The 23629-nt window shown below is 58.4% G+C and overlaps 1 protein-coding gene across 9 annotated transcripts in view; it reads left to right on the top strand.

Moving 5' to 3' along the window:
* LOC101937993 (deleted in malignant brain tumors 1 protein) overlaps nt 1–23629 on the top strand; it is a 179975-nt gene that overhangs the window by 29879 nt on the left and 126467 nt on the right. For 6 of the 9 annotated variants that reach the window (XM_065570737.1, XM_065570736.1, XM_065570735.1 and 3 more), the window contains exons 5-6: nt 9437–9766; nt 14447–14755. In XM_065570737.1, the coding sequence (XP_065426809.1) occupies nt 9437–9766; nt 14447–14755 (639 nt within the window). The other 3 variants (XM_065570745.1, XM_065570744.1, XM_065570740.1) reach the window with 3 other exon arrangements.

The following is a 23629-nucleotide window of genomic DNA, read 5'->3' as shown; positions in this document are numbered from 1 at the left end:
CCAGTGGCAAAAAAAGTATCTCATCCCCCTATAGAGCTGATCTATCACATATAGGATGACAACCTACTGCCTCTGCCATCACTTACTCCATTAGCTCAAGTGGCAGAAATCTGTGTGGTGGATCTAAAGGTTCATCGGCAGGGTTGGAGCCATGCGAGTTTCACGATGATTCCACATGCCAGAATTTCTGGGGCAGTTCAGTTTTGATTTTTACAAAAAAACCTGGGGAAATGCATACAGAAATAGGGTGACTAGATGCCTAAATATCAGAATCTCAAGCAGGAGTAGAGAGGTTATTTTATCTCTGTATTTGGCACTGGTGCAACCACTGCTGGAATCCTGTGTCCAGTTCTGGTGTGCACAATTTAAGAAGGATATTAATAAATTGGAGAGTGTTCAGAGAAGAGTCACAAGACTGATTAAAGGATTATAAAATATGCCTTATAGTGTGTGACGGAGCAGGGAGCAGGGCAGATTTGACCTGGGAATGTTGCAGGGGGATTGCAGTGAGGAGGGGGGAGTTCCCTTGAAGGAAGCTACCTGAGCTGTAACCTGAGCCAGGAACGGGGGTGGGGAGAATTAACACCTTCTGCCCGGGAGACTGAACAAAGGAGAGGAGCAGCGGGAGGAGTTGGGAGTTTAGTTTCGGTTTGGGCTGGGTGGTGCAACGCAGGGAACCCCAAGCTGGGGTCTAAGCTCCCTGAACCTCCCAGAGGGACCTAATTGAGGGGGTCTGGTCGTACCTACACGCTCTGCTTGAGACTGTGTTCCTGTCCTTAAATAAACCTTCTGCTTTACTGGCTGGTTGAGAGTCGCAGTGAATCTCGGGAAGAGGGGTGCAGGGCCCTGACTCCCCCACACTCCGCTACAACTGGTGGCAGAGGTGGGATCTACTGCACCCCGTGGACGGCGCTTCCTGCAGTAAGTGACTGGGGAGCAGTAAAACGAAGGGGGATTGACGGGGACCAGGCGTGCTGAAGAGTGAGAGAGAGACGGTTATTACCCCTGGGAGTGTGTGACCAGCGAGAAGGACTTTTGCAGTAACAGGGTCCCCCGGGGGGATCGCAGCGAGTGGTCCCAGGGGCGGAGGAGTCTGCAGCTCGACCCTGGCAGAGAGGTGGTGACCTCGAGAAGGGCTGGCACACTAGGGGGCCCCCTGGGAACTGTGGGGAGCTGTGAGCACACAGGCCGGTGAGTGGCCAGCAGGAAGATGTATGCCAAGCGGCTTAAGAGCGACCTGGTGGAGCTGTGCAAGCAGAGGGGGCTGTGCATTGGGAGGCTCACCAAAGAACAGCTCATTGCCCGGCTGGAGGCGGGAGATCGCGCGAATGAACTGATCTCTGTGTCTCAGGGAAGCAGCCTGGCAAATGCAGCGCAGGCACCAGTGTCTGTCCCAGCTGGGAGTGGTCAGCCGGCTGCTGAGGGCTTCCCGAGACCCCTCCTTCCTATGCCTAGGGGAAGGGTGGGGAGGAGCCCAGCAAATACCGAAGGCGCCGTGGCCCCCCCGGCCAGCAGGGGACCCTCCCGGCGAAGCTCGCCAGCCAGCAGAGGATCCTCCCGGCGACGTTCGGCATCCGTGGAGCGGAATTGGCTGGAATGGGAGAAAGAGCTAAAACTGAGAGAGCTGGAGGATCGTGAACAACAGAGACAGCATGAAGAGAGACAGCGTCAGCATGAACGGGAGGAGAAAGAGAGACAGCATCAGCGTGAACGGGAGGAGAATGAGAGACAGAGACAGGAGAATGAGAGACAGCGTCAGCATGACCTAGAACTGGCGAGATTGAGGGGCAGCGAACCCCCGGCTGCGGTGAGTGAGGGGGGACCCAGGACTGCACGGAGCTTTGATAAGTGCATCCTGGCCCCACGCAAGGAGGGGGAGGACATGGATGACTTCCTGGAGGCCTTTGAGACGGCCTGCGAGCTGCACCGGGTTGATCCCGCGGACAGACTCCGGGTCCTTACCCCCTTACTGGACCCCAAATCCGTGGCATTGTACCGCCAACTGGGAGAGGCAGAGAAAGGGGACTACGAACTATTCAAAAAGGCCCTGCTACGAGAGTTTGGGCTGACTCCTGAGATGTACCGGGAAAGGTTCCGGAGTCAGGATAAAACCCCTGAGATCTCATATCTGCAACTAGCCGTTCGCATGGAAAGATACGCCAGCAAGTGGGCTGGTGGGGCCCAGACGAAGGAGGACCTGATTAAACTGCTGGTACTGGAGCAGCTGTATGAGCGGTGCCCATCCGACCTGAGGCTGTGGTTGGTGGACAGAAAGCCAGAGAACCCGCGACACGCAGGGCAGCTGGCTGATGAGTTTGTAAAGAGCCGGTCAGGGGGTGGCAGGGAGGAGCCCCAAAGGAACAGGCCCACCGCGATGCAGAGAGAGAGTCACCCTGGGACCTCCCAAAGGGGGAATATGGGGAATCCCCTCCCACGGGGAATGCCCAGCATCAGGGACAACCGACCGGCTCGAGGGACCCACGGGACATGAGCTGCTATTACTGCGGCCGAAGAGGCCACGTTCGGGCCCAGTGCCCCAAGCTCAAGGACAGACGGAGCAGACCGAACCCGCACCGGGTTAACTTGGTAGAGGCCCAGACGGACGAGGGGCAGGCTTCTCACGCAAGAGGGGCTGGCAGCTTATCAACTGCTCAAGAGAGAGAAGGGCCCCAGGCCAGCTTCTCTGGGGGGCCAGATGCTCCGGATTCAAAGTTCTCCGTTTACAGGGTTGGCGCGGGGCTGTCCCTGCGGAGCGAGTGCCTTGTTCCCCTGGAGGTGGATGGGAAGAAAGTTTATGGATACTGGGACACGGGCGCAGAGGTGACACTGGCCCGGCCCGAGGTGGTGGCCCCAGATCGGGTGGTGCCCAACACCTTCCTGACCCTGACCGGGGTGGGCGGGACCCCATTCAAGGTTCCCGTAGTGAGGGTACACCTGAAATGGGGGGCCAAGGAGGGCCCCAAGGACGTGGGAGTGCACCACCATTTGCCCACTGAGGTGTTGATGGGGGGGACCTAGAGGACTGGCCAAGCAGCCCCCAGACTGCCTTAGTCGTGACCCGTAGCCAGAGCCGGCGAGGGGCACTACGCCCTGACCTTGGGAAGGATGTCCCACCGGAGGCACCGAACCCTTCCCGGGTGGGGAGGGAACACCCAAGGACAGGCCTCGGGGTGGCTGGGGCTTCCGACCCAGCCGACGAGAGGGAGCAGGTCCCCATCCCTTCCCCAGCCGCTGAGTTCCAGGCCGAGTTGCAGAAGGACCCCTCCCTGAGGAAGCTAAGGGGCCTGGCTGACCTCAGTGTGGTACAGACCATGAGGAGAGGATGCAAGGAGAGGTTCCTGTGGGAGAAGGGGTTCCTGTACCGAGAGTGGGCTCCCCCAGGGGAAGTGGAGTCGTGGGGGATCAGGAGGCAGCTGGTGGTTCCCCAGAAGTTTCGCCACAAGCTACTGTAGCTGGCCCATGACATCCCTCTCGCAGGGCACCAGGGGATCCGGCGCACCAGGCAGAGGCTGCTACAGAACTTTTACTGGCCCGGGGTCTTCACCAACGTCCGGCAGTACTGCCGATCCTGTGACCCCTGCCAGAGGGTGGGGAAGGCCCGGGACAAGGGGAAGGCAGCATTGAGACCTTTGCCCATCATAGAGGAGCCTTTCCAGAAGGTGGCCATGGACATAGTGGGACCTCTCAGCAAGACGACCCGGTCTGGGAAGAAATACATCTTGGTGGTAGTAGATTTCGCCACCCGCTACCCCGAGGCAGTGCCCTTATCGTCCATCGAAGCAGACACTGTGGCGGATGCGCTGCTGACCATTTTCAGCCGAGTGGGGTTCCCCAAGGAAGTCTTGACGGACCAAGGGTCCAACTTCATGTCGGCCCTACTCCGGGGCTTGTGGGAGAGATGTGGGGTCCGGCACAACTGGGCCTCAGCATATCACCCCCAATCCAACGGGCTGGTGGAGAGGTTCAATGGGACGCTAAAAATGATGCTGAAAACATTTATGAATCAGCACCCGCAGGACTGGGACAAGTACTTACCTCACCTGCTGTTTGCGTACAGGGAGGTACCCCAGGAGTCTACCGGGTTTTCGCCTTTCGAACTGCTATATGGAAGGCGGGTAAGGGGGCCCCTGGACCTGATGAGAGACGAATGGGAGGGGAAGGCCACTCCTGACGGAGAGTCGGTGGTGGAGTATGTCCTGACCTTCCGGGAACGACTTGCCGAGCTCATGGGCCTGGCCAGGGAGAATCTGGCCAGAGCCCAGAGGAAGCAGAAGGTCTGGTATGACCGCACAGCACGGGCCCGCGCCTTCGCCACTGGGGATCAGGTGATGGTCCTCATCCCCGTGAGGAAAAACAAACTCCAGGCCGCCTGGGAAGGGCCCTTCAAGGTTGTGAAGCAACTAAACGAGGTAAACTATGTGGTGGAGCTGTCGAACCGGGCACACCACCACCGGGTGTACCATGTGAATATGATGAAGCCATATTATGACAGGGGGAATATGGTGTTGGCCGTGTGTGGACATTGGGAGGGGCAGGGAGATGACCCTTTAGTAGATCTATTCCCTGGGACAAGAGTTGGCTTCCCCCTGGAAGCAATTCCCCTCTCTGACCGGCTAACCCCTGCCCAGCGAGCTGAGATCGGAGGGGTGCTGCATCTGTACCAACAGCTGCTTTCCAACCAGCCTGGACGCACTAATCTGACTGTCCACCGGGTGCAGACAGGATTGCACCCGCCTATAAAATGCTCCCCCTTCCGAGCCACAGGGAAAACTGCTCAGGACCTGGAAAGAGAGGTCAATGACATGCTGGCTTTGGGGGTGATCCAGCCGTCTTCCAGCCCTTGGGCCTCGCCGGTGGTGCTGGTCCCCAAAAAGGACGGGTCGATCCGGTTCTGTGTGGACTATCGGAAGCTCAATGCCATCACTGTAGCCGATGCCTACCCCATGCCCAGGCCGGACGAGCTCCTAGACAAGCTGGGAGGTGCTCGGTACCTTACCACCATGGATCTTACAAAGGGCTATTGGCAAGTGCCGCTGGATGCAGATGCCAGGCTGAAATCGGCCTTTGTCACCCCTCTGGGGCTCTATGAGTTCCTGACCCTGCCCTTCGGCCTCAAGGGAGCGCCGGCCACCTTCCAGCGCCTGGTGGATCAGCTACTGAGGGGGATGGAGAGTTTTGCCGTGGCGTATATCGATGACATCTGTGTCTTTAGCCAGACCTGGGAGGACCACATATCCCAGGTTAGACAAGTGCTGGACCGACTCCAGAAGGCTGGGCTGACCGTAAAACCGGAGAAGTGCAAGGTGGGGATGGCTGAGGTATCCTACCTAGGCCACCGGGTGGGAAGCGGCTGCCTAAAGCCGGAACCAGCCAAAGTGGAGGTGATCAGAGACTGGCCCGCTCCTCAAACCAAAAAGCAGGTCCAAGCCTTTATTGGGATGGCAGGGTACTATTGGAGGTTCGTGCCCCACTTTAGCGCCATAGCCGCCCCCATCACTGAGCTGTGCAAGAAGGGGAAGCCAGACAAAGTGGTCTGGACCGAGGAGTGCCAGGAGGCTCTCCGGGCGCTGAAGGAGGCTCTGGTCAGTGGCCCAGTTCTGGCAAACCCAGACTTTGACAAGCCCTTTATGGTGTTCACCGACGCCTCAGACACAGGACTGGGGGCGGTGTTAATGCAGGAGGATGAAATGGGGGAGAGACACCCCATCGTGTACCTGAGCAAGAAGTTGCTACCCCGGGAGCAGAACTACGCGGCCATCGAGAAGGAATGCCTGGCCATGGTGTGGGCCCTCAAGAAACTAGAGCCATATCTCTTTGGGCGTCACTTCACCGTGCACACCGACCACTCTCCCCTGACCTGGCTGCACCAGATGAAAGGAGCCAACGCCAAGCTCCTGAGATGGAGCCTGCTCCTGCAGGATTATGACATGGACGTGGTCCATGTGAAGGGACGTGACAACCTGATAGCGGATGCATTGTCCCGGAGAGGGAGCCCTGAACTTCCCCAGGTCACTGGTCAGAGTGACCCCGCTCAGTTCAGTCTCGAAGGGGGGAGAGATGTGACGGAGCAGGGAGCAGGGCAGATTTGACCTGGGAATGTTGCAGGGGGATTGCAGTGAGGAGGGGGGACTTCCCTTGAAGGAAGCTACCTGAGCTGTAACCTGAGCCAGGAACGGGGGTGGGGAGAATTAACACCTTCTGCCCGGGAGACTGAACAAAGGAGAGGAGCAGCGGGAGGAGTTGGGAGTTTAGTTTCGGTTTGGGCTGGGTGGTGCAACGCAGGGAACCCCAAGCTGGGGTCTAAGCTCCCTGAACCTCCCAGAGGGACCTAATTGAGGGGGTCTGGTCGTACCTACTTGAGACTGTGTTCCTGTCCTTAAATAAACCTTCTGCTTTACTGGCTGGTTGAGAGTCGCAGTGAATCTCGGGAAGAGGGGTGCAGGGCCCTGACTCCCCCACACTCCGCTACATAGTGATCGACTCAAGGTCCTCAATCTATTTAGATTAACAAAAAGAAGGTTAAGAAGTGACTTGGTCATAGCCTGTAAGTATCTACATGGGGAACAAATAGTTAATAATGGGCACTTCAGTCTAGCAGAGAAAAGTAGAGCATGAGCCAATGGTTGGAAGTTGCAGCTAGACAAATTCAGACTGGATAGAAGGCATACCTTTTCAATGGTGAGAGTAATTAACGATTAACAATATACTGAGGGTTATGGTGTTTTTCTAAAAGCTTTTTCTAAAAGCTATCTTCTAGGAATTATTTTGGGAAAGTTCTATGTCTGTGCTATACAGGCGATGAGACCAGGTGATCACCGGATCCCTTCTGGCTTTATAATCTCAGAACTAGGTACATCAATTCAGATGCAAAATTCTCATTGAATTCAACAGGTGTCCTTGCCCTGGGCTCTTTCCCTGATCCCCCGCTCGCAACTTCCTAGGGCCGCCTCTCGCAGCTTCCGAGGGCCCCCTCTCATGGCTCTGTGCACCTGTGTCTGTCATTGTCGTCCTCTCCCCTCCCCCCGCCCTGCTCGCCCAATGTGTCCTGATATTTCACTCTTGCGATCTGGTCACCCTACCCTAACCTATGCCTGAGTTATTGAAGTCCTCAAATCGTGGTTTAAAGACCTCAAGGTGCAGAGAATCCTCCAGCAAGTGACCCGTGCCCCATGCTGCAGAGGAAGGCGAAAAAATTCCAGGGTCTCTGCCAATCTGCCCTGGAGGAAAATTGCTTCCCGACCCCAAATATGGAGATCAGTTAAACCCTGAGCATGTGGGCAAGACTCACCAGCCAGCACCCAGGAAAGAATTCTCTGTAGTAACTCAGATCCCACCCCATCTAACATCCCATCACAGACCATTGGGCATATTTACCTGCTAATAATCAAAGATCAATTAATTGCCCAAATTAGGCTATCCCATCATACTGTCCCCTCCATAAACTTATCAAGCTTAGTCTTGAAGCCAGATATGGCTTTTGCCCCCAGTGCTCCCCTTGGAAGGCTATTCCAGAACTTCACTCCTCTGATGGTTAGAAACCTTCATCTAATTTCAATTCTAAACTTCCTGATGGCCAGTTTATATCCATTTGTTCTTGTGTCCACATTGGTATTAAGCTTAAATAATTCCTCTCCCTCCCTGATATTTATCCCTCGGATATATTTATAGAGAGCAATCATATCTCCCCTCAGCCTTCTTTTGGTTAGGCTAAACAAGCCAAGCTCTTTGAGTCTCCTTTCATAAGACAGGTTTTCCATTCCTCGGATCATCCTAGTAGCCCTTCTCTGAACCTGTTCCAGTTTGAATTTATCCTAATTAAACACGGTAGACCAGAACTGCACACAATATTCCAGATGAGGTCTCACCAGTGCCTTGTATAACGGTACTAACACCTCCTTACCTTTACTGGAAATACCTCACCTGATGCATCCCAAGACCGCATTAGCTTTTTTAACGGCCATATCACATTGGCGGCTCATAGTCATCAAGGGAATTGAAATAACGACATCTTTGTTATTATATTTGTATTTTTTCCCCATCTTTTTCATTTTTTCTTCATTTCATTTTTTTTAATTTTGCTTTTTTTCCCTCGAATCTGGCTCCCCATTTAACTTGGCACCCTAGGAGACCACCTAGTTCGCTTATATGTACGGGCTGCCCCTTTCAGGACAACAACATTTCACTACCCCTGCATTCAAGTACTACAATGATTTGTAACCCAGCACCACCCAACACACCTGTCTGCTGGATACCTAGGCAGCGTGGGTGTGTTGTTGTAAATAAAGTCTGGTCCTGAAGCCTTTTCCCCTCCCCGGCTCATCACTAGCTGCCAGGGGAGAGCTCATTCCCACCTTGATCACCTCTAGCTTGTTCAGCCATCTGACTGTGCGACCTCAAGGTCCAGTCTTCTAACGGGGCTCTCCTCCACCACGTGTACCTGTCTGTATTGCTGCCCCACAGGCACACTGAGAAGATCAGGCTAAGCCACGTTTCTGCATTGCAGCAATTCCTCTAGCAAGTCCAGTCAGGGGTTCGTTAAACCTAGCCCAGGATCTGCGTCCCAGGTTGTAAATGGGCAGATACAAGTTAGGGCTTCTGAAAATCCATCAGCACGCCAGTCTCTCTATCCCAGAGTTGCTGCCCCTGGGTGAGGACACAACTGTCAGCCCAGCTCTGCCATCATTCATCTGAGACTGGTCCTGGGCTGGCAGCACTAGACAGGAGTGCAGCAATAGCTGCCACAAAACGATGTTGCCAAGTCAGTCATGGCAAGTCAGCAGGAACCGCAGGGGCAGGTGTTTGCTTCAGGAGGGGGCCGATCTGCTTGTAGGAAGTGTGCATTGCCTCTGCCCTGGTCGGAACCATTGTCAGCCTGGTGCGCAGCAGGTTCCTGCCAGGCGTCCCTGCGCTCCAGGCAGTTCTAAGGGGGATGGACTCTGGGTGACATTTTCAGGGAGCTATGGAGCCAACACATGTAATTTCGATGCTGATGTCAGGCTAAGGCAACCGCTAATGACACCGGTGACTGTGTTCAGCTCCCAATCACCAAGGTGCTTATGCCAGTGTCTGCCCCGCAGCACTGCACAGTATCACACTGGAGCGAATACCAGCGCCAGGAGTGAGGGTGTAAATCTGCTCCCCAGGAGGTTCTGCCAGCAGTGCAGGGGATGATCTTTCTAAGTGTTCTAGTGGGAGCAGTAGGTCAGACTGCCGTCCAGTCTGCCTAACTAGGTGACAGCTGGCTCCGGCGGGAGTGGACAAACTTCAACGTTACCCAAGTGATTAGCCTGGTCAGTGGTGGGGAGCCCTCGACAGGCAGTGGCTGTGTGCAGAGACCTGTCAGATCCATTGGCGGGAGGCGCTATGTTCCTCAGCGACACGAGAGATCAGATGCACAGGAACCTCCCTGAGAGTTTATTCCCTTGGATGTTTGCAGACGCTGGCATCTCAGAAGTGGCTCAGATCCGATTGGTGAACAGCAGGAGTCAATGCGCTGGGAGGGTCGAGGTGCTTCACAACCAGCTCTGGGGAACCGTGTGTGATGACAACTGGGACTTACAGGATGCCGGAGTCGTGTGCAGGCAGCTGGGCTGTGGGACGGCGTTATCAGCCCCAAGAGGGGCTCGATTTGGGCAAGGATCTGACCGTATCTGGCTGGATGACGTCAACTGCACAGGGACAGAAGCTGCCCTCTCCGATTGCAGGGCTCGGCCTTGGGGAGAGAGTAACTGTAACCACAGACAAGATGCCGGTGTTGTGTGCTCAGGTAACTTGCATCCATCAGGTCCCTGTGTTTGGTGCAGGGATTGGGCTGGGAAGCTTTCAGCACAGACCCAGCTCTCCTGTCTGAGTCACCGCTGAGAGACAGACACCCCCAGCCTGCATTGCCCCCCCCACCTCCAGTGCAGAACTCTGTGTGATCCACTCCGAGATCATGCCCGTCTGGCCCGCACCGAGCTCCGGGCTGCAGGTGTCAGTCTGAGCCCAGCCCCCAGTAAAGAGGAAGGAGCTGGATCTGCGGCATCTGCTTTTCTGTCCGTTCTGGGGAGCCCTGTTTGCACTGGGCAGTGGCCTGTAACCCCCATAGCCCCAGCACGGGGTGCTCCGCACTGCAGGGCCCCCGGGGTCTGTGCTCTGTGTAACTGGCCGGCCCCCTCGGCCTGGCTGCCCAGTTTGCCCGTCTGCCCATTGTGGATCCACAGGGTCTGGTCTAGATCACCAGTCTCCTGGGAGTAACCCCTTTAATGTGCTGGGCTCTGTGCTCCATCCCCAAGGGCAGGGCCGTGCCCTCAGCACCAGCAGCCCCGTCTCTCCCCGCGGCTCCCTGCAGTGAGCCCAGCCCAACTTGCGGGAGGCTTGTACTGGGCCCCTCCAGGGCGCCTGGCCAAGGGAGCCTTCCCAGCCACACCAGCAGCCTTGGCATAGAGAGCAGGGCTAATAGTCACCTGGCTGCAGCATCCCGCAGCCAGGGGCTGGCACGGAGAGGCAGGGCTAAGCCATTGTCCAGGCTTGAGCTCTCCATGTCCTTTCTAATCCCAGGTGAGCCCGGAGCCTCTCCCCAAAGGCAGCTCTTAGCCGCCGCCTGCCCCACTCAGCCCTTTGGCGCCAGGCAGGGCCCTGCTGAGTTCACAGCAGGCCAGGGAGACACAAGTGTCCCATGATCAGCGCTGGGGCTTCCCTTGGCTCTCTGGACCCTCTGCTGATTTGGGTCGGTTTCAGTTCTTTAGCGACCGAGTCACGCCACCCAGGCAGCGCGGGGCCTCGCTTCTGCTGGGCTCCAAGAGCAGCGTTAACCCCTGTGTCCCCGCTGGGTAGTGATACAAACCACAGCGGGAACCTGAGGCACACACAGGAGTCGTAAAAATAATACAGAAAATTTCCACTTCATCATCCCCTTCCCCCGGGGCCGGGTGAGGCTTTGGGTGATGGGCTACAATATGAAGGGTGAACCCCTGCCCTGGCTCCTCCCACCCAATCCCCTGGGCTCTGTGCTCCAACCCCTGGGTACTGCACCCCTGGGCACTGCACCTCACCTGCTGGGTACTGCATCCCATCCCCTGGAGTCTGTGTCCCACCCCCCACCAACCCCTGCGCTTTTGCCCCTCATCTCCTGAGCTCTGCACCCCCCCCCACCAACCTCTGTCCTCTTCTCCCCAGCCCCTGGGCTCTTTCCCTGATCCCCTGGGCTCTGCACCCCACTCCCCCCATCCCTACCCCCACCTCGGGCTCTGGCCAGGGACAAAGGCATGCAGAAGCCCCAGTGGAATGTAGCTCCCAGGGCTAAATGAACTGGAGCCCCGCCCTGCAGCTGGGTGGGGCAGCACCTCTCACATGGGGGGAGGGGAGCTCCCTGCCCTGCTGCCCTTCCCAGGGGAAGAGCTCACCCTGCCAGGTGGGAGATGCCTAGGTTCTGCATGGCCTGGGTTGGAAGCAGAGGGCCCCTCTCAGGGTGTGTGCTGGGGCTGCAAGGGCCGAGCAGGGGGTGGCTCTGCACCACATGGCAGACACCCTAACGGCCTGACTATGCCAGCAACCCGGCCAGCAGGGGCTCCAGCATCTCTGTCCTGGGCTGGGCAGCTCTACGCCGGGGAGATCAGTTCATGGCGCGTCCTCCGTGACAGAGCTTGGGAAGCAGCCGGCGACCCCAGCAGGTCACCACCTGCTCAAAACCTCGTTACTCCTGGGCATTAACACCAACTTCCCTGAGCGCATAGGCCCTGGGAACCGCAGTCAGGAGGGGGCTGGTGAGCCAGGCAGGGCACCTGGGAAGCGCGGGCAGGAGGGGGCTGGTGAGCCAGGCAGGGCACCTGGGAAGCGCGGGCAGGAGGGGGCTGGTGAGCCAGGCAGGGCACCTGGGAAGCGCGGGCAGGAGGGGGCTGGTGAGCCAGGCAGGGCGCCTGGGAACCGCAGTCAGGAGGGGGCTGGTGAGCCAGGCAGGGCACCTGGGAAGCGCGGGCAGGAGGGGGCTGGTGAGCCAGGCAGGGCACCTGGGAACTGCAGGCAGGAGGGGGCTGGCAAGCCAGGCAGGGCACCTGGGAAGCGCGGACAGGAGGGGGCTGGTGACCCAGGCAGGGCACCTGGGAACCGTGGGCAGGAGGGGGCTGGCGAGCCAGGCAGGGCGCCTGGGAGCTGCATGAGGAGAGATCCACACACCAGAAGATGCAGCGCGGGCTGGCCCAGCCAGACACTCACTGACCCAAGGCAGCAGGGGAAGGCCAGGAGAGAGACACAACACAGCAGGCAGGGACAGGACCCGTGATGAGGGAGGGGGGTGGCAGCAGGAACCCGACTCACCTCCTGCGTGGGGGCCGGTGGAGCTGGTGCTGTTGGTGGGTCCCTCGCCCAGGCCTGGTCTGTCAGGACGTCTCTCTCAAACTGAGAACAACGACAGGCCAAGTGTGTCCCAGGGGTCTCGGGGGTCCCAGGAGCTGGGGGACAGCCAGGCTAGGGGAGCGACCTCCTTCTGATCAGGCCATCTCCCAGCTGGATCCCTCCCCCAAAGTTGTCTTCTAAGATGCCTGCAAGCGGGTGGTGGGTGGAAGTGACCAGCCCCTCGGCAGAGGGCCCCTATCGGGTCAGGCTCCCCCCTCCCTCAACTGCCAATTGTGGGGAGCCCCATTCAGACCCAAAGCACCAGCTCCGCCAGAGAAGGAAGTGGAGCCGGCTGCAGAGATTCCGGGCAGTCAGAAGGGGAAGCAGTCAGAAAGTTGGGCCAGCGCCATGGGACTCAGGACAGTCACAGAGTGGGGAGGTGCCTTGAGGTCCCGGCTCCCAGTCCCAGTCCCCTGCTCTAGCCAGCGGTTCCCACTTACTCCCCTGCTATATGCCAGAGCTAGAACCAAGGAGTCCTAGCTCCCAACCTCCCCCCCCCACGACCTTCCTCCTCTAATCACCAGACGCCACTCACCTGCCAGAGCCAGGGAGAGATCCCAGGCGTCCCAGCTCCCACCCCCCCTGCTCTAACCACAAGACCCCACTCCCCTCCCAGAGCCGGTGCCAGCACTGGGGCCAGCACTGCCTGTACAGGGAGAGTGCCCCGCACTGAGCTCCTGCCCTGCTCCCTGCAGCACTGGCCATCCATTGCCACATCAGCGGGTTCATTTGCAGGCAACACTATTGACCGCAGTGTCACTCCCCTGCCCTCCTCCCCCAGCCCTGGACATGCACTGAGCCCAGTGCCATGGTGCCAGGAAACGATCTTGTGACCAGTCCAAGGGCCGGCCCCTCATTCCGGTTCCTCCCATGCTGGCCTGGCAGTCCTGCGCCAGCCCTTAAAAGGGGCTTCCTGGGCAGGGTGGGGTGAGAGGAGCGCTTGGCACCGGATCACGGCAGGACAGAACTGCTCGGCCCGGGGGAGCCATGGATCTGCGGCTGTGCCTCTTGCTCTGATTAACTGAGGGCCCATCTGGGTGTGGAAGGCGGGGGGAGGTGCTGGCTTGGCAGCCCCTGCATCCCGGGTGTATCTCTGGTGGGGGTACAATGAACTCGCCTGTTCTTCCCCCACCAGGGCATGTGGCTGAGCCCTGCCCTGCCGAGTCCCCCCACAGGGAGGGGGCCTCAGTCTGTGCTGGTGGGGCCATGCAGTGCCCTCATGGGGCTGGTCTATGCACCAGGGTGAGGTATGTATGCAAATGAGGTATGTATGCAAATGAGGTAGGAAGGGAGCTGCGCAGTCTAACCAGCCCACCTGGGGGCAGAGTGCCCTGTATGCAAATGAGTGGGGGCAGGTAGGGACACGCCCGCCTTGCTCAAGGGAGCCAGGGTTTCTCCGCTCCAGCTGCCAGTCCTGGCCCCACAGCAGGGCACTACCCTGTCCCCAGGAGCTGTGTGCTCTGCAGGCGGGCGGGCGATCTCGAGGGGAGACCACCCATCTTTCCCTAGTGACCACGTGGCCAACGGGAAACTCTGGGTGTTTAATCCACATGCTGCTGAGTGGAAATGGAGCAAGGGACCATGGGGAGGAGAACGAGCTTATAGATAAGGGACAGGATCGGGAACCAGGAGTCCGGATCCACCCTTGTCTTGGTCCCGATGTCCTATGGTTATAGCAGGGAAAGTGGGCCAGGAGCAGGGGGAGGGGGCCAGGTTCTGTCCCTGTCTCTGGCTAGGGAGTGGGGAGGGGGGGGCAGGTTCTATTCCTTGCTCTGCACAAGGCTCACTGTGTGACCTGAGGTAAGTCACTTCCTGTCTCTGTGCCTCAGTTTCCCCTCGGTAAAGCAGGGGCACTGATGCTGCGCCATTTCCTGGGGCTCAGTGACCTGTCTGTGCAGCATGTGGCAGGAGGGAGGTGCGGGAGAAGGGCCCAGGGTTAGTGTCGTGGGAAAGCCCATTCTGTCCTGTTCTGCACTCACTAGCAATGCCTCGCGCCAAGCTGGGCCTGCAGCCCCTGGGGTCTCCCCGCGCAGCCCCGGAGCAGGCTTCTCAGCAGCTGTGTTTGCTTTGCCAGAGGTGAGGCTGGTAGGTGGCCCCCACCGCTGCGCTGGGCGGGTGGAGGTGCATCTGGACGGGCGCTGGGGCACCGTGTGTGACGACGGCTGGGGCCTGAGCGACGTGGCTGTGGTGTGCAGGCAGCTGGACTGTGGGACGGCCATGGAAGCGCTGAGTGGTAAAGTGTTCGGCCCGGGCAACGAGTCAGACCCTGTCCTGATGATGAATGTGGAGTGCCAGGGGACAGAGGCGGCGCTGGGGAGTTGCCCATACACGGATCCAGGAGACCTCTGCCAGCATGATGAAGACGCAGGGGCCCGTTGCCAAGGTGAGCTGGCCTGGAAAGCCCTGGCCCTAAGGGAGGGATGGGAGGATGTCTGGGGTCCCAGGGTGGGGTGCTCAGTTCTGACTGAGCGGCCTTGCTGGGTGAGCATTGCACAGTCTGCCCAGGGAGCAGGGAGGGGACCTGACATGTCTGGAGGGTGGGACAAGCAGGGCCTGGGCCTTGCTCTCTGGTGGGGGTAGAGTGAGCTCGCCTGTTTCCCCCCTCGACAGGGGATGTGGCTGAGCCCTGCCCTGCCGAGTCCCCCCACAGGGAGAGGCAGGGCCTGCGCAACCCATTAGGCGACCTAGGCAGTTGCCTAGGGCGCTGCAATTTGGGGGGCGGCGACCGCGGTGGTATTTCGCCGGCGGGACCTTCCGCCGCCTCTGTGGGGGGCGGGATTTTGGGGCGGGACCTTCTGCCGCCGAGGGCGGCAGAAAAGCTGGCGGCGCTCCTGGGGAGAGGGCCTCAGTCTGTGTGCTAGTGGGGCCAAGCAGTGCCCTCAGGGGGCTGGTCTGTGCACCTGGGAGAAGAGCAGGGCAGAGCAGCTGATGGGCAGCTGGCCTGGGCCTCGTGGGGCTCCCCCGTTCCCCTAGGTCCCAGCATGTGTCTGCTGTGTTTGGCTCTAACTGCTCTAGACTCTGCCCCACCTGGCCCCACTTTCCTGCAGGTGCCTTGGGACTGGGAGGCTTTGGGGTGCACGGGCCTCCCTCTGCTCCTGACAATTTCCCCCTTGTCTCTCCCAGATGCCTCCTCAGGTATGTATTTCTGGCCCCCAGGGTGTTGCCCTTTGCCAGAGCCTGGGCCAGAATCCCAACCCCCCTGGCATCACAGCTGGGGCCTGAGCAGAGGTGACCACAGCCACCCTTTGGAGAGTCAGCTGCCAAAGCACAGGTCCCAGAGTGCAATGGTATTAAGGCACCTGTTTGAAGTTAGGTTTCAGCATGCAATAGGAGAGTGGAGGTTGGCCGAGCGCAGATCTCAGCATGCAACGGGAGCAAGGGGGCTGCCTGAGGGCAGTGATGACGTGATGACATGGCTGAGCAGAGAATTTTCTTTTATTTCCCTCCTCAGGGAAGGGAAAGTCATGAACTTGTTCAGGTCCATGTTCCACAAGTATCCTGTCTGAGTCAGCACTGACCCCAGTGCCCCAGCGTGGTGCTAAGGGCCTGTACTGTAGGTAGGGTGGTGTCAGTAGGGGGTGCTCTCCCTTTGCAGTTGTTCTGGCCCTAATGCCCCAGTGCGGAGCCAGGGGCCCCTAGCACGAGGAAGCCTTGTCTGTGCCCGCTGGGGGGAAGCTCCCTGACTCCCTCGGCCACAGGCCACATAAACTGTATCCTCTAGGCCTTGGGGAGGTGAGTGACCTCTCTCCAGGTTAGCAATAGGCACAATTCAACCTTCGGCCCTCCGAGCGTCCCCCTCCAGCACCCAGTCCCTGTCCCGCTGGGCATTCACAGCAGTCACATATCTGCTGCTCCCAAAGGAACAGGGTCCCAAGGTGACCAGCCCCACCTCCCATCTCTGCCCCGAACAACCACACAGCTCTAGAGCCCTTCATAGTCACAGCAAGGACAAGCAATTTCACAGAATGTAGAGATTCGAGGGGTAGCAAGGAGACGGGTTGGAAAAAAATGGTTCCATGGCCAATAAAATCATACCACGCTGACTAGAGCCTAGACTCATTGAACAAGACACTTTTCTGTCTGGTAGAGCAACACTCACCCAACAGTCCTTCCAGGGTTTTACTCCAGGCTTGGCTGTGATCTCCTCTTCCTGAGACAAATGCTGTCAGTCGCCTCCTGGGTGAAAGGGAGCTCTTGTCCCCTCTCCTCTTTCTTTGTAGGTACAGACCATTGTCTCTTCCCAGAGGAGGTCTCTCTTCGGAGACTTGTGCTGAGGGTCCTTTATCTTTGTAAATTCTCAGGCCCCCACTGGGCCCAGACAACGAATATAGCCTGTCTCCACGGCTGTGCTTTGTTCTATGTGCTGATTGGCTCAGCCGAAGGGATTGCCATGGCGCAGGTGACAAGCTTCACTTCAACACTTCTGGAGCGTCATATTCCACATTTTACATCTCTCTTCAGATATGTCCCATGCAAACATCTTGCCCCCATTAGAGTGACCAGTGGGCTGCTGTCTCTTGGTAGAGACCTCACATACCACCTCTGGTGAGCTATTGTGCATATATCTCACCCAGGAGATCCCTGTATAACTCAAGGTATCCCTGTGCCAGTTGGCATCTACTTATCTCTGGGCCAGACTTCTCTGTGGCACAATGAGGACCTGGGTAACTGCAGCTTCCACTGGTTGGATTTGCTGTCAACGGAGCCTGCAGCCGCTCACTCAAACTAAAAATCCAGGGACAATTTCTCGAGTCCGGTTCCCAATCACTGTGTTCCAGCGGATTTGCATTTCAGGGAATTAGTCCTGAACCTGTAACTTCCCCAAGAGCTGGACACAGTAGACACAATTCTTCCTTACTTCCTGTCCTACACAGCCTACATATTTCCCTGTCCTGTTTCTCAGCTGCCCTGTCCTACCCCAGAAGTGGCTGCATGTCAGTGGGGGGAGTCTTTTTCTCTTGTGTATGTCACAAGTCGATATCTATGTAACTCTTCTGTCAGTGGCATCGAAAGCAGCCAGGGCCAGGTTCCTTTCCAGCAATATAACACAGATCTGGCTTGAGCATCCACCCAGTAACCTGGGACAATTACACACCACCCCCTGGGTGCGGCTACGAGGCAAAGTTTCCCCTCTTGCAAGCACAGAATCTCAGTGCAGAAAAGAAACTTTTTAATAAAAGGAAAAACAATGAGGAGTCCTTGTGGCACCTTAGAGACTAACAAATTTATTTGGGCATAAGCTTTTGTGGGCTAAAACCCACTTTATGAGATGCATGGAGTGAAAAATACAGTAGGTAGTATATATATTACAGCACATGAAATGATAGGAGATGCCTTTCTAAATGGGGGGTTAGTGGTAACGAGGTCAATTCAATGAAGGTGGAAGTGGCCAATTATCAACAGTTGACAAGAAGGGATGAATATTAACAGAGGGAAAATTACTTTTTGTAGTGACCCAGACACTCCCAGTCTTTATTCAGGCCTAAATTGATGGTGTCCAGTTTGCAAATTAATTCCAGTTCTGCAGTTTCTCGTTCCGGTCTGTTTTTGAAGATTTTTTGTTGAAGAATGGCCACTTTTAAGTCTGTTATTGAGTGACCAGAGAGATTGAAGTGCTCTCCTACTGGTTTTTATTCCTTCTGAAAATCCATCAGCACGCCAGTCTCTCTATCCCAGAGTTGCTGCCCCTCTGTGAGGACATAGCTGTCAGCCCAGCTCTGCCATCATTCATCTGAGACTGGTACTGGGCTGGCAGCACTAGACAGGAGTGCAGCAATGGCTGCCACAAAAAGATGTTGCCAAGTCAGTTGTGGCAAGTCTGGAGGAACCGCAGGGGCAGGTGTTTGCTTCAGGAGGGGGCCGATCTGCTTGTAGGAAGTGTGCATTGCCTCTGCCGTGGTCGGAACCATTGTCAGCCTGGTGCGCAGCAGGTTCCTGCCAGGCGTCCCTGCACTCCAGGCAGTTGTCAGGGGGATGGACTCTGGGTGACGTTTTCAGGGAACTATGGAGCCAACACATGTAATTTCGATGCTGATGTCAGGCTAAGGCAACCACCAATGACACGGGTGACTGTGTTCAGCTCCCAATCACCAAGATGCGTATCCCAGCGTCTGCCCCACAGCACTGCACAGTATCGCACTGGAGCGAATACCAGCGCCAGGAGTGAGGGTGTAAATCTGCTCCCCAGGAGGTTCTGCCAGCAGTGCGGGGGGTGATCTTTTTAAGTGTTCTAGTGGGAGCAGTAGGTCAGACTGCTGTCCAGTCTGCCTAACTAGGTGACAGCTGGCTCCGGCGGGAGTGGACAAACTTCAACGTTACCCAAGTGATTAGCCTGGTCAGTGGTGGGGAGCCCTCGATAGGCAGTGGCTGTGTGCAGAGACCGGTCAGATCCATCGGCGAGAGGCGCTACATTCCCCAGCGACACGAGAGATCAGATGCACAGGAAGCTTCTTGAGTGTTTATTCCCTTGGGTGTTTGTAGACGCTGGCATCTCAGAAGTGGCTCAGCTCCGACTGGCGAACGGCCCGAGTCGCTGCGCTGGGAGGGTCGAGGTACTTCACAACCAGAGATGGGGAACCGTGTGTCATGACGGCTGGGACTTACAGGATGCCGGAGTCGTGTGCAGGCAGCTGGGCTGTGGGACGGCGTTATCAGCCCCAAGAGAGGCTCGCTTTGGGCGAGGATCTGACCGTATTTGGCTGGATGACGTCAACTGCACAGGGACTGAAGTTGCCCTCTCCGATTGCAGGGCTCGGCCTTGGGGAGACAATAACTGTACCCACGGAGAAGATGCCGGTGTTGTGTGCACAGGTAACTTGTATCCATCACGTCACTGTGGGTGGTGCAGGGATCAGGCTGGGAAGCTTTCAGCACAGACCCAGCTCTCCTGTCTGAGTCAGCGCTGAGAGACAGACACCCCCCGCCTCCACTGCCCCCCCCCCCCACCTCCAGTGCAGAGCTCTGTGGGATCCACCCCGAGATCATGCCCGACTGCCCCCACATTGGCACCATGCTCTGGGCTGCAGGCATCAGTCTGAGCCCAGCCCCCAGTAAAGAGGAAGGAGCTGGTTCGGCAGCATCTGCTTGTCTGTCTGTTCTGGGGAGCCTGTTTGCACTGGGCAGTGGCCTGTAACCCCCATAGCCCCAGCACGGGGTGCTCCGCAGTGCAGGGCCCCTGGGGTCTGTGCTATGTGTAACTGGCTGGCTCCCGCCGCCTGTCCCACTCAGCCCTTTGGCGTCAGGCAGGGCCGTGCTGAGTTCACAGCAGGCCAGGGAGACACGAGTGTCCCGTGATCATCGCTGGGGCTTCCCTTGGCTCTCTGGACCCTCTGCTGATTTGGGTCGGTTTCAGTTCCTTAGCGACCCAGTCATGCCACCCTGCCAGCGAGGGGCCTTGCTTCTGCTGGGCTCCAAGAGCAGCGTTAACCCCTGTGCCCCAGCGGGGTAGTGATACAAACCACAGAGGGAACCTGAGGCACACATAGGAGTCGTAAAAATAACACAGAAAATTCCCACTTCATCATCCCCTTCCCCCGGGGCCGGGTGAGGCATTGGGTGATGGGCTGCAATATGAAGGGTGAACCCCTGCCCTGGCTCCTCTCACCCCATCCCCTGGGCTCTGTGCCCCACCCCCTGGGTACTGCACCCCACCCCACCCCATCCCCTGGGCACTGCACCTCACCTCATTCCCTGGGCTCTGTGCCCCAGCCCCCACCAACCCCTGCAGTTTTGCCCCCCATCTCCTGAGTTCTGCACCCCCCAATCTCTGGGCTCTTCCCCCCACCCCCTGGGCACTACCCCCCGATCCCCTGGGCACTGCACCCCATCCCCTGAGCTCCACACACACACTCACCAACCCCTGGGCTCTTCCCCCAATCACCTGCACACTGTACCCCCCACTCCCCATCCCAGGCTCTGGCCAGGGACAAAGACATGCAGAAGCGCCAGTGGGATGGAGCCCCCAGGACTAAATGAACTGGAGCCCCGCCCTGCAGCTGGGTGGGGCAGCACCTGTCACGTGGGGGAGGGGAGCTCCCTGCCCCTGCTGCCCTTCCCAGGGGAAGAGCTCACCCTGCTGGGTGGGAGATGCCTAGGTTCTGCATGGCCTGGTTTGGAAGCAGAGGGCCCCTGTCAGGGTGTGTGCTGGGGCTGCAAGGGCCGAGCAGGGGGTGGCTCTGCACCACATGGCAGACACCCTAACGGCCTGACCATGCCAGCAACCCGGCCAGCAGGGGCTCCAGCATCTCTGCCCTGGGCTGGGCAGCTCTACGCCGGGGAGATCGGTTCATGGCGCGTCCTCCGTGACAGAGCTTGGGAAGCAGCCAGCGACCCCAGCAGGTCACCACCTGCTCAAAACCTCGTTACTCCTGGGCATTAACACCAGCTCCCTTGAGTGCAAAGGCCATGGGAACCGCAGTCAGGAAGGAGCTGGCGAGCCAGGCAGGGCACCTGGGAACCGTGGGCAGTAGGGGGCTGGCGAGCCAGGCAGGGCACCTGGGAACCATGGGCAGGAGGGGGCTGGCGACCCAGGCAGGGCACCTAGGAACCGTGGGCAGGAGTGGGGTGGCAAGGGAGGGGGTGTCAGCAGGAACCCGGCTCACCTCCCACGTGGGGGCCGGTGGAGCTGGTGCTGTTGGTGGGTCCCTGGCCCAGGCCTGGTCTGTCAGGACGTCTCTCTCAAGCTCAGGCCAACGACAGGCCAAGTGTGTCCCAATGGGTTTCGGGGTCCCAGGAGCTGGGGGACAGCCAGGCTGGGGGAGCGACCTCCTTCTGATCAACCCATCTCCCACCAGGATCCCTCCCCCAAAGTTGTCTTCTAAGGTGCCTACAAGCAGGTGGTGGGTGGAAGTGCCCAGCCCCTCGGCAGAGGGCCCCTATTGGGTCAGGCTCCCCCCTCCCTTAGCTGCCACGTGGAGGGAGCCCCCCTCGGACCCAAAGCGCCAGCTCCGCCAGAGAAGGAAGTGGAGCCGGCTGCAGAGATTCCAGGCAGCAGAAGGGGAAGCAGTCAGAAAGTTGGGCCAGCGCCATGGGACTCAGGACAGTCATGGAGTGGGGAGGTGCCTTGAGGTCATCCCTGCTCCCAGCCCCCTGCTCTAGCCAGCGGTTCCCACTTACTCCCCTGCTAGAGCCAGAGCTAGAACCCAGCAGTCCCAGCTCCCAGCACCCCTGTTCTAACCACTACACCCCACTCCCCTCCCAGAGTCGGGGCCAGCACTGGGGCCAGCACTGCCTGTACAGGGAGAGTGCCCCCCACTGAGCTCCTGCCCTGCTCCCTGCAGCACTGGCCATCCATTGCCACATCAGTGGGTTCATTTGCAGGCAACACTATTGACCGCAGTGTCACTCCCCTGCCCTCCTCCCCCAGCCCTGGGACACGTGCTGCCCAGTGCCGTGGTGCCGGGAAACAATCTTGTGACCGGTCAATGGGCCGGCCCCTCACTCCAGTTCCTCCCATGCTGACCTGGCAGTCCTAGGCCAGCCTTTAAAAGGGACTTCCTGGGCTGGGTGGGGTGAGAGCAGCGCTTGGCACCGGATCGCGGCAGGACGGAGCTGCTCGCCCGGGGGAGCCATGGATCTGCGGCTGTGCCTCTTGCTCTGATTAGTTGAGGGCCTCTCTGGTTGTGGCGGGTACCCACCCCCATCGGGGGGAGGTGCTGGCTCGGCAGTTCCTGCATCATGGATGTATCTCTGGTGGGGATACAACGAGCTCGCCTGTTCTCCCCCCACCAGGGGATGTGGCTGAGCCCTGCCCTGCCGAGTCCCCGCACAGGGAGAGGGCCTCAGTCTGTGCTGGTGGGGCCAGGCAGTGCCCTCATGGGGCTGGTCTATGCACCAAGGTGAGGAGCAGGGCAGAGCAGCAGATGGGCAGACGTCCTGGGCCTCCTGGGACTCCCCCATTCCCCTGGGTCCCAGCACATGTCACTGCTGTGTTTGGCTCTAACTGCTCTGGACTCTGCCCCGCCCGGCGCCACTTTCCTGCAGGTGCCTTGGGGCTGGGAGGCTTTGGGGTGCATGAGCCCCTCTTTCTTCCTGACAGTTTTCCCCTTGTCTCTCCCCGGATGCCTCCTCAGGTATGTATGTCTGGCACCCAGGGGGCTGCCCTTTGCCAGAGCGCAGGCCAGGATCCCAACCCCCCTGGCATCACGGCTGGGGCCTGAGCAGAGGTGACCACGGACGCCCTTTGGAGAGTCAGCTGCCAAAGCACAGGTCCCAGAGTGCAACGGTGTTAAGGCAGGTTAGGTCATAGAATGCAACAGGATCGAGGAGACTGACCAAGCACAGATCCCAGGGGAGTGAGGTGGCAGCCTGAGTGCAGATCCCATCATGCAACAGGAGTAAGGCGGCTACCTGGGTCCAAGCACACAACAGGAGCAAGGCACTAGGAGCTGCCCCTGTGTGAGCTGTTACTCATTGCAATGGAGCATGTTCCCCTGGGAATGTGGCATCACCACCTCCCCCCCCAGCTCTGGTTTCTCCCTGTGCTGCTGTCTTATTCAACACTGGGATCTGCCAGCTACATTGTGTTAGATCAAGGAAAATAAAAATCCCAGCTATTTAGCCCCTGCCCCCACCCCCCTTACTTCCCCTACAACTCAAAGAAAAAGAAGAAGCAGAAAACACCAACTTAGCTTCCTTGTGTGTTCACACTCAATCTAGCCCCCTGTCCTCCAGGTCAGGGTGGCCCCTCTCTCTATGGGGTACCTGCTTGTTGTCACCCTGACCCGGGCCCCCATTGTATCCCTGCCCTCACACAGCACGCAGACCATGTGCTGTGAGCATGGCGCATGAAGACTGTCCAGGCCGGGCAGCACAGGGCACACTATGGCCCTCCAGTGTGTATGCAAATGAGGTAGGAAGGGAGCTGCGCACTCTAACCAGCCCACCTGGGGGCAGAGTACCATGTATGCAAATGAGTGGGGGCAGGTAGGGACATGCCCGCCTTGCTCAAGGGAGCCAGGGTCTCTTCCCTCCAGCTGCCAGTCCTGGCCCCACAGCAGGGCACTACCCTGTCTCCCCAGGAGCTGTGTGCTCTGCAGGCGGGCGGGCGATCTCGAGGGGACACTACCCATCTTTCCCTAGTGACCACGTGGCCAACGGGAAACTCTGGCTGTTTAATGCACATGCTGCTGAGTGGAAATGGGGGCATGGGGTAATGGGGAGGAGAATGAACTTCTGGATAAGGGACAGGATGGGGAGCCAGGAATCCGGATCCACCCTTGTCTTGGTCCCGATGTCTGATGGTTATAGCAGGGAAAGG

The sequence above is a fragment of the Chrysemys picta genome, chromosome 17 (assembly GCF_011386835.1).
Source record: "Chrysemys picta bellii isolate R12L10 chromosome 17, ASM1138683v2, whole genome shotgun sequence".
NCBI classification, from domain to species: domain Eukaryota; kingdom Metazoa; phylum Chordata; order Testudines; family Emydidae; genus Chrysemys; species Chrysemys picta.
Note: the sequence above shows the minus strand (reverse complement) of the source record. Positions and strands in the feature narration are given on the sequence as shown.